Source organism: Symphalangus syndactylus, chromosome 1 (genome assembly GCF_028878055.3).
Source record: "Symphalangus syndactylus isolate Jambi chromosome 1, NHGRI_mSymSyn1-v2.1_pri, whole genome shotgun sequence".
Lineage (NCBI taxonomy): Eukaryota > Metazoa > Chordata > Mammalia > Primates > Hylobatidae > Symphalangus > Symphalangus syndactylus.
The window spans coordinates 74,783,257-74,793,792 of record NC_072423.2 but is presented as its reverse complement, the minus strand read 5'-3'; the positions used below and the strand labels follow the sequence as shown (position 1 = coordinate 74,793,792).

The following is a 10,536-nucleotide window of genomic DNA, read 5'->3' as shown; positions in this document are numbered from 1 at the left end:
GATAAGAAGAAAATTGTTGGGTTAATGAAGCATTAAATGAAATATTAAAGCCAGAAGCTTCAGCCTGAAGTCATTCTTTTTGGGCTCTTCAGTAGCATCACTTCTTTCTACTCCACCAAACACTGAGAGGCGGGCTCCTCTCAGGATCAGAGATGGAAAGGCCTCTTCTAGAGTTATGGGCCACTCCCTCTCTCCTAATGAGCAGAGCGGGAAGAGTGGCCGGGCACACTGACTTCTAGGTAACCAGTTTCCTCACATCTCCGCCCACACCACAGTTTTGGCTTTTCAACAATAAAGCTGTCTGTCTATCCTAGGACTCTCTTATGGGGAACAGTAAAACTGCAACATGATCACGTACCCAAAGAGTGCATTCCCAGCAAGATATATTAGCAGCTGTTGCCTCTTTACATGCTCTCTTCTCTCCCTCATTCCCCTAGCTACGGAAAACTTTCCATCTGAGTCCTTAGGAAAAGATGGAGGGTGTGTGAAATGAGAGACCGAGACATGCTGCCATCTCAGAAGGGCTTTATTTCTACTTCATCACGGTCTCATACAGACTCAGAGGCACCATCATGTGTTTCCATTTGGTATCCTCGTGACTTTTTGTAGTGTTTTCCCTTAAGAAAACTTTGAGTAAACTCTGTACATTGCCAGTTAATCTTTTCACAATAATTTAAAAATGTTGTTGCTGTTGGATCATCGATGCAAGAAGACCAACAATAAAAGTACAGTACAAGGAAATTCACAACATATTACAGTGGAACAGACTGAGTCACATTTAGGTGATGGCGAGGACACAGTAGCGGTATATACATGCACCCGAAGACGTGCAAGCCAAGTAGGATAATAGAAGGATCATACAGTGAATTTTCTAAGCCCACTGAGGACTTTGTACCTTTTCAAAATCATCCTGTATCCCCTCCAGTATACAGAATATCTGTCTTGTCTACTGGCTTCATGGCTTCTTCACTACAAAAAGTTCACTGATCGGACAGTCTGAAGCATTAAAAAATTCTTAAAAAACAGTAACACTGACAAAATAAAATTAACTTAATCCACTCTAATTCAACATGGAAATAAACCGAACCAAAATGTAACAGTGCAAATTTAACAGAGAGGCAGTCAGGTATTGACAGCGAGGGTGTTCAGAATCTCTTAAAATGTACATTTTTTAAAACTTTTATTTTTTAAATCTATTTATACCTTATTTACCTTTTCGTTTAATATACTGTGTGTAAAAAAGATGGAGACAAAAATAGTTTTCTGAGCTATGAAAAAAATTAAGTTATTACAGGCACATTTACTGTTTCATTCTAGAAACATCTCAGTTTCACAGGTTGAACATTCAGCAGCTGTGTGTTTTTAAAAAACATTCTTTGACCTTGAGAAAACTAGATCTCTCCTTTTGGGCAGAGTTTTGTTCATGGTGATGGTGTGGTTATGCAAATTACAGTGAATTATACTGTGATAATCCATGCAAGCTTGCATCTCGGTGTGGCGGCTCCTCGGGTGGCTCCTCGCCACCATGCTCCTCCAAGGACGTCGGGTCTCCGGGTGACTGAGGCTGTGAGGCAGTGGGGGAATGTGGGGCCCAACGCGACGGAGGGCGACGGTTTGCTGGTCTCTCGGGTCTGGAGAAGCAGGGCTCTAGGGATGGAGCTAGTGCAGAACAAGGTAGTTCCTTCAGAGCCGAGAAAGGGAGACAGGGTTACTTAGACCGGCAGTGTCACCAGTGGATGATTCCCCCAAACACACTTCTCAACAGACTCAAGTGAGATGAAGTATAAACCACAGGCAACTCGTGAATATTAACTACTTTCTATGCTCATGCAGAATAACTTAAAATAATAAAGAATTCTACACAAATGATCAGTGACATGAATGGGAAGAGACCAATTATGATTAAACACAGCAATACTGTGAGATGAGTCAGCTTGCAAAGCTCCTTTAGAATTGGGCTGGGGTATACAGAAGACATGACACAGTGACTGTGGCAGTGGTCTCCACAGGCCACTTCATCATATTCCTATCTGGTAGATCTCTTCATTTGGCCCTTTTGTATGATCTATTTAGCTACAGTGGACAAGTGAACCGGTCCTATAGGGCCTGGATCTACTGGGAGCCCACAAAGAGACCTCTGATTTCATTCAGCTGTGTTAGCAATGGTAGTCATCTTAAACGAACTCTGCTACTGTTTATTTGAAATTGACTGGGAGTAGATTAAACAAACTCCGACAACATGGCAAAAAATGCTGCAGGCAGAAATTTTAATTTGGGTCTAATTTTCTTTAATGACTGTTCAATTGCAGCAGCATTTTTAAAAAGTAGAATCAGAATGTACTGGTGGTTTTGTGTTTCAGGCATCCTGATGTTCTGAGAACAGGTGATGCAAGACACACTCAACCATGTGCACACCACCTAGAATCCTTATTCTCAAGCTACTTTGTTTTTAAAGAATGTTGAGCTCCTTGTCCTTACTTGTTACAAAACCAGGACACCCAAATTTGGAATTTGCTGATACACAGAAGTGTAAAAAGCTGTGGCATGAGGAAATTGAGTTGCCCAGCGTGGAGCCCACTGGCTGGAATGACACTCAGACACTGGAAGCTGAGGTGAACTGAATGGAAGGCACAGGAAGGATGACAGAGAACAAGGACCCTCAAAGAAAGGAAGTGAGTTGGAGGATTTAAAAAGATGTGACAAGCAACTGAAAAGACCAGGATGAGGACAGCCCAGCCAGTGGTGCAGGGGAGCAGCAGCGGGGGAAGGACAGACGGCTGCACGGAATGGACAGTGTCACTCGGGAGAAGATGGAACACGGCAGAGACAGCATGGCCCGAGGACAGCGTGGGAGCCACAGGCTTCCAGAAGAGCAATGGGGCGAGTGGTTTCCCTGCCTCCCTCTGGGGTCAACAGAAAAGGAACAGTGGCCCTGGAGACTATGCTTCATGCTCCCTGCTGCTTTTGTGGCTGGAACTTCATATGGCCACAGGGAGAAGCTTCTGTTCCCAAAGCATTATGCTAACAGTACCGTGACAACCAGAAATACCTCTCCAGTTAAAACCCCACCAGTGCCACCAGCCACCAAGACGCAGACTAACCCAAGGTGCTCCTGTGTCCTCATCTCACTGCAGCCCACAGTGCTTGACTGGGACACACGGTTCGGGAATCTGTGTGTTTTGTGTCTGTGCTCCCCTTGTTGTAAGAGTAGTGTGTGTGTTGTGTATTGTGTATCTGTTCTGTGTGTGTTGTGTGTTGGTGAAGCTGCTGTCATAGGTTTATCTGACACCACTGTATCCCGTTCCGCCTGGCTGGTGCTGAAAGGCAGGCTTTTTATGAGACCATTTAGTACCCCCTCTTTGCCAGCCTCTGCTTGTGAAGGAAGAAACGTTGTGAGTCTGCATTCAAGGGAATGAACCTTTTCCTTAGTAACACACCAGCATGTTCAAGCAAATGATGCTGTGCTTTCCCGAGAAGCCACTGTGGTCACTGCATGGCATGGTGTCCTGGGATGCTGCCCCTGTAGCACGTTTCTGGGAAATGGCTCTCCCCATGTTCCCTGTCATCTTTTCATGGGGATACATCTGTTGTATTTGACAACAGATACTATTGTACTTAACACTTCGAGTTAAGGCCAGTGGATGAGGTGGGTGGATGACTATATCCTTGATCAAAAAGTGTATCTTTTCTCACATGCTTTGACTCAGACTCTGAAAGCAATTCTGAGAGAAGTTCTCAACATATTTGGAGTGGGGATGATTTTGTTGTTGTTGTTTATTCATTCAACAAATATTTATTGAGCATTTACTCTGTCACCTACGGTGCTCACTTGGAAGGACAAGGTATATTTGGGTTCATTCCTTGTGGTACGGTTGTTGAAAAATGAAAAAAAGCCTTATCACATTAGGGTCACACCTCATTTCAGCACATGTCAGTACACGTATGTAACCAAAATGTTGACCAGTCCTGGGTGGCTGGGCCCAAAGACCCCCTCAGGCAAGACCCCTGTGCCTAGGATGTCCCCTCCTGGCCAGTATCTACTCAATTCTCTGAAAGCATATTGGCTGCAAATGTACAAAAGCGGAGAAATCTCAGCAGAATCTCTATAACCTAAAAACCCTTCTCTGCATTGAGTGGTCAACCCTCTAGCAGGGCAGATGAGTCTCTGGCCTTGTCAATCTGTTCCTGGGTTTAGGCAAACCTCCTGGAACTTGGGGTGAGCGAGGGTGCTGCCACCGGGCAGAACTCCCTCGGGTGATGAGTGTCAGGTGCCAACTGCGAGTTACACAACACGACCTCTCCAGACAGTTGGGAAACAAGGAAGAAAGCACTTACAGCGTGAGGCAGGCAGGGCTAGAGTCCCCAGGGGGCAGTTAGTAAGACAGTTTGGTTCTGGACAGAACAGACAGAGAAAGAAAAGAAAAGCAAGAAGGTTGGAAAGTGTTTTTTTAAACAGGAGAACAATAAAGGTTTAAAGTGAGCAAGCCCAGAGGTAGAGGACCGTCCCTCTCACTCAGGGATAGCCACCAGCAGAGACTTGCGGGCTCTCAGATCTAGCACATTCACTCCAACACTGGTGTGGGGAAGTGGCCAGGCGCTGGGCACACAGGCCTGCCCTCTGCCATCTGCCCAGAGAGGAGAAGGCAACTCCATGGAGGAGCCACAGACCTCCCTCTAGTTTCTATGCTTCCGAGTCACCCTTTAGCATTTAACATTTCAAACAGCATTTTGGCAAACAGAGATATGGAAATTGCATGACTGGTATCTAAAACAGAGACTATTATATGGCTACGTTTGTTTTGGTCACAACAGCCAAGCTACTGCCACTTACTCTAAAAAGTTCCCCTCACATTTTCCACTTAGGGGAGGGAGGAATAGCATTCCATTTTCAGATTCTTTCTCTTCACACCGGAACTCCTCATGGCTTCTCTCCGCACTGCTGAACTAATGCCATGGTGTCGAGAGAAAAAGAGGCCTGAGTGGCTTACGGGATGACAGTGCAGTGAGAAAGGCAGATTTCTTGTCACCTGCATCACTCCTGGGTGTGGATGCCTGAGTGAACATTCAGGGAAAGATTCCGCAACAGGGCACCGGGTGGGCTTGGAATCAGAAGTAGTCCTGGGGATTTGGGAATGCATACCTAGAACTACTGCATAATTTATGGAGCAATGGGAAGGGGTTGCAATGGCCTGAATGTATTACATAATTCAGGAACAATCCCACTGGAATCTAGAACAAGCAAAATTCCAACAGAAATGGAAAAAAGAGCCCGTGGCATTTAGATGCTGCCGATGAGTGCTCCATGCCTGCTCTGAGTCCCTGCAACCGTGCTTCCTTCACATCATCTCTTTTGGTGGCAAACACACCAAGTGAAGAGAAAATCTAAATGAATACTTTACGGAGGACAAAAGGGGTTGGGCGCCACTTTGTACTGATAAAACCGTTTTCATGCCATAATGCTGGGATTCCATCAAGAACCTATTTTTGCTTGCAGGATTCACTATTCGTAATTCAAAGCATTTTTTTTTGGTTCCTAAAAAATAATTTCTATTTGGTGTGTAATATAAATAGACAATACAGACACAGCCGGTTAATGCTTTGTGACATAGCCCCAATTTCAACTGAGATTCAGAGCCCTAAGAAGGCAGGGCACTCACATATAAACAGACCCTTCCACGACAGGAGGACTTACCTGAGGACCCCAGAAGGATGGGGTAACAGTAGCCCAAAGAAGACACCATTTGTCACCTGAGAACATTCAACCAGCAGTTTGTCCTCAGAGCATGCAAACAACTTTATCACAAAGACTCAGATCTTGGAACATGTAGGCCATGTATTCTCAATATTTGTATTAGGTGTGAACCATATGGAATTGCCATTTCTGTAAGCCATTGGCAGTTCCACAGGTCTGACCTATTCAGATTTCAAGCCTGCATTCTGAGTTAAACATTCACTGGTGGGTCAGACTGGGAAGCTAGCCATCATTTACCCTCTTGTGGGAAACATGGGCCAGGTGAAACAGGCAATACACCTTCCTCCTCTCCCTGCCCATGAAGCCAGGGCTGCTCGGGTCCTGGCGAGAAAGCAGTGGGCAGACCAGGAGCAAGCTGCCGTCCTCCTCCTCCTCTGACCCCTCCCATCTGCAGGAGCAGCCTGGCTCAGAGAGTGCTCATGGGGCCAGGTGTTCCCAGTGTGGAGCCTGTCCATCCGGACTCCTGGCGAGTTGGAATCACTCACTGGACAGACACGTCCTCTCTGTGCTGCACAAACCACAAAGTGGCATCACCATAGCCATCACCACCAGCATCATCATCAGGCTTTCATTTTGCTCACTGTTGAAGTGGAAATGGGAAGCGTTTTGTAAAGTGGTGTATAAAAACACCACATGTGGATATGCATCAGAACCCAATTCATAGTGGATTGATTTGTAATATCAAGGGCAATAATGATAATCATATTAGGGCAGGATTTTGATTTTGTCTATTTGTTTCACTTGGTTTTACTGCTAGGGGGGCTCATGGCCACAAAGAGGGTAAGTGATTTGTGAGCTGCCAGATGGCTGTTTTGTAAGGAAGCCAGCCCAGGAATCAAGATCTTGTGGCTCCTGATGAGATGTGCTCGTGCTCATGTGGTCCAGACCCTCTCCAGCTCACCTCATGCTGTCACATATGAAGGTCTGCGGTATGCAGAAAGCCTGACACAACTATGCCATAGTTTGTACATGTGCACAAATTCACACAGAAAGAAGGCAAACTAACCCCAAATGAAACGCCCTGATAAATAAGGATCAATCACTTAGACTGGTGACAGAACCCAAATCAAACCATGGACTATATGATTTCCCAAGGACAATCAAATAACATTTTCTTTAAAAAAGTTGCTCAGGGTTTTTTCTGCCTATTCTATTCTCCCATAAACCTAACACCTCCCCAGCTCCTGACAACCAATCATGGACGATTCCTGAGATCAAATGACAGAGCACAATCCCAAGTCCCAACCTGCCCCACAGCTAAAGGGAAGAGCTGGTGGAGAAGGGTGTGGGGCACTCAGCATTCATTACCTCCATGGGCCCTGGCTCGGCTGTGTCCCCCAGCGAGTGGCTGTCGCTGTGGAGACCCGGGGGCCCGTGGGCAGCCTGCCTCCTCTCCTCCTTTAAGGCATGTTCCAGCAGCTTCTTGTTGAGGATCCGGGCCACGTTCTCAGTGAGGGTGTAGCCAGGGGGAGCAGATAAGTCCTGCCTCACTGGGGTGCCCTCTCCCCCTTCCTCCCTGCACATCTCTGAGCCCACCCCAATGGGGCTAGGCGACCTTCCTCGGGAATTGGTGCCTGTTTCCTGGCCTGGGCCCAGCTCTGGTGGGGGCTCTGCTGAGCGAGACCGACTGCCGGCCCGCAGGCCCTTCTGGAAGGGGTCCTGCACCACGGGGCTGTGGTCAATGATGTTGAAGAGGCTGGAGAGGCCATCGTTAATGGTGGTGTGCACGGGGCTCTCCCTTGTGGTGGTGGAGCGGGCCCAGGCTGACTCACTGTACCCTTTCTGGGCCATCCCTGTTGAAGTCCTGTTATTTGGCTGGTCAGCTTTGGGGAGGGGCTTCCTCTGCAGCTTGGGAGAACCATACTTGGGGGAGCAGCATGTGCGTTCAAACTTGGCCTGCACCTTCTCGATGGCAGGGGCCACCTGTCTGCTCCTAAGGCTCCGGGAAGGAGACGACACGGGTGTAGCACCGCCCCCAGCCTTTGGCGTGAGACACTTGTGGGGGCTGCTGGTGACACCGCTGCCACGCAGGGCTTCAGTCTGCAAGCCCACACTGATGGTCTGAACAGTCTGGGTCCCCATTGTCCGGGACCCATTGGTCTGGCAGGCCATGTCCTTGACTTGCAGCTCGCCAGGGCCAGAGCAGATGGCATTCCTGACAGAGAAGGCCACCTCCTTCATGTCATCACTCAAGTTCTTGGACATCTCCAGGCTGTGCAGTGGGGAGGCAAACCCCAGGGAGGTACAGAGGGGACTATCAAGGGGGCGCCGTGCCCCCTCCATATAGTCCCGGGAGTGCCTGGGGGAGGTGCAAGGCCACCTGCTGAGCATGGGTTCTGGAGGGCCACCCTTGGTGTCTCCCAGGCTCCCTCTGGCTCTGCTTGTGGGAAAGGGACCCTCGCCACCCGCCGCCGTGATGCTGTCGACCCTGCGCACGGCAGGTGGGCTGTGTAACACGCGCACCCCCGACTGCTCGGTGAGGACATGGCTCCGCAGCGGCTGCTTCTGGCAGTGCTCTGGGCTGGTCATGGTGTCCGTGGTCATGGTGACACTTGTGGTCAGGTACCAGGAGGAGTCGGGGAAAGGCTCTGTGCTGTCCTCGTGCCCTGCGTGCCCCACCTCGGTCCTGTCGGCCCAAAGGTCCGGCCCCCCACCATTGTGGCCCCTGTTGGGTGTGTAGTCCCAGCTCTTGTTGAACTCCTCAATGTACTTGAGGTCGTCTGGAGACAGGGGTGGGGTGATGTCCTCCTTGCTGCTGGTGGACGGCAGGCCCTTCTCAGGCAGGAAGGGGGAGATGTCCATTAGACGCTGGAACTCAGACATGGAGGACACGGACACCGCCCTGGGAAAAGCAGAAAAGAGGGTGTCAGTACCTGCCAGGGAGCCTCCGACACACCACAGCACCCATGTCCTGCCCTGCGTGAGAAGTGTCAGTGAAGGCACCCGCTTCCACCCACACCAGGAGAACACTTTCAGCTGCTCATGTGCTGCACTCACAGACTTACCCTGTGGGCATTTATTGGACTCTATGTGGCTCTGGAATTATTCCTGAAGCCTTGCATTGGTTAGAATTTAATATAACCAACTCTGGCTCACACCTGTAATCCCAACACTTTGGGAGGCCATGACAGGAGAATCACTTGAGGCCTCAGTGCCTCAGTGAGAATTCTCAGGAGACTCACTCAGACCACAACCGAAGGGTGAAGACGGTGAGCCATGGCGATGGCCAGGTTTTGGCAAGCTGCCACCCAACGGATACAGATTTGGTGTGGATTCTTCCAGGTGTTAGCACCTTCAATTTGCCATGAGTTCGCTGAATGCCTCTCACATGCCCGGCAGGTGCTGCAGGGGTGCCAGCAATGCTTCCAGGCTAAGACAGAAAGTGGCTGGAGTGCTTGGGCATGACTACCACCAGGGCAAAGAAGTGGTGGTCAGGAACGGGGCTGGGGCTGGCTGTGCCTGCTGGCTCTGGCAACAGAACCTCTTTGGCCTGGAATCCCTCCAGCTGGGGTGGGATAGGGAGATGAGGTGTCTGTAGACTCACTGTCCAGATTCTTATAGGACATACTGACATTCCTTTCACCCCACAAAGCACAGGCTTAAACCTAGGGATCTAAACTAGTGCAGGCCCTGTGGAAGGGGTCCCAGATTGAGTGTATGGACCACTCCTCCATAGGACCTATTAATGATGATAAGGCCAGAATTGGGGTCTGCTCTGAGCAAGTCCCTGTACCGTGTGCACTGGTACAAAGAACCAGCAAAGCTCTGGGCAGCTTTGCTGACAGCTGGCTTCACCTTGGGGGCAAGGCACCCGTCCATGTGGTCAGCACTATGGGGTAAAACAGCAGGCTAAAAGTGACATTGTTAGGCATTCCATCTTGTTATCTTTTTGTTGTTAGAAATAATCTACAAACTGTCCAGTGGTGCTTTGAATAACTGCAAGCTGGCTATATCCAGTGCCAGAAAGGAAGGGGAATGGTAGGGATGGGTTGATTTGTCCCAAGGTCATGAGCTTTCCAGCAAGTATGAATTTCCTTCTTCTCAATTCAAGGAGTTGCTGAGTTAATGAGTTTCAGAACACTGTTTGCTGGGGACTGTAAGTGCCAAACACATGCCAACACCCTGGTCCTTTCCACATTTCTGTGGACATAGCTCATCTAACTCCCACTTTTGCCCACAGAGGAACTGTCTCAGAGTTAAATCAGTGGCACCTACCTGGGTGGGAACTCAGTGCCTCTGGGGCATGGATGGATATGGTGGAACAGAGATGATAAAGACACAGAAAGCAGAGGCATTAACCTCAGCAGTAGCCAAAGCAAACAAAACCATGATGAGAAAACCCAGGACCCATCTGGAGCGTGTGTAGGCGCTTGCAGGTGCATCGAAGAGAGTATGATGGAAACATACCGGGCAGTCGGAATCAGAGGAAAAGGGGATGGTGGGGAGGGCACATCCAGTTTTCAGTTTGGACATTTCGAGATATATATTTTTTTCTTTTTTCTTTTCTTTTTTTTTGAGACGGAGTCTGACTCTGTCACCCAGGCTGGAGTGCAGTGGCACAATCTCTGTTCACTGCAACCTCTGCCTCCCGGGTTCAAGCAATTTTCTTGCTTCAGCCAATATTTACATTTTACAACAAGCATGTGTTACTTTTGAAAGCATAAAGCTTGACGGCTTGAGTGGTGAAGTACAGTTGCTCCAAAGCCTAACTGGAAACACTGACGTGGCACTGCTGTGAATGGGGAAGGTAGGAGGGTGTAATGACTAAACTGTTTACTGTTTGT

At 48.8% G+C, this 10,536-nt stretch overlaps 1 protein-coding gene across 12 annotated transcripts in view; it reads right to left on the bottom strand.

Moving 5' to 3' along the window:
* Positions 1-508: 508 nt before the first annotated feature.
* MTCL1 (microtubule crosslinking factor 1) overlaps positions 509-10,536 on the bottom strand; it is a 126,047-nt gene continuing 116,019 nt past the window's right edge. For 9 of the 12 annotated variants that reach the window (XM_055238143.2, XM_055238196.2, XM_055238181.2 and 6 more), the window contains 2 exons: positions 7,061-8,594; positions 509-1,681 (listed from right to left, as the gene is read on the bottom strand). In XM_055238143.2, the coding sequence (XP_055094118.2) occupies positions 1,448-1,681; positions 7,061-8,594 (1,768 nt within the window). In that variant the 3' untranslated portion in view covers positions 509-1,447. Of the gene's footprint in view, positions 1,682-4,335; positions 4,393-7,060; positions 8,595-10,536 lie in introns of all 12 variants that reach the window. The other 3 variants (XM_055238189.2, XM_055238214.2, XM_055238223.2) reach the window with 1 other exon arrangement.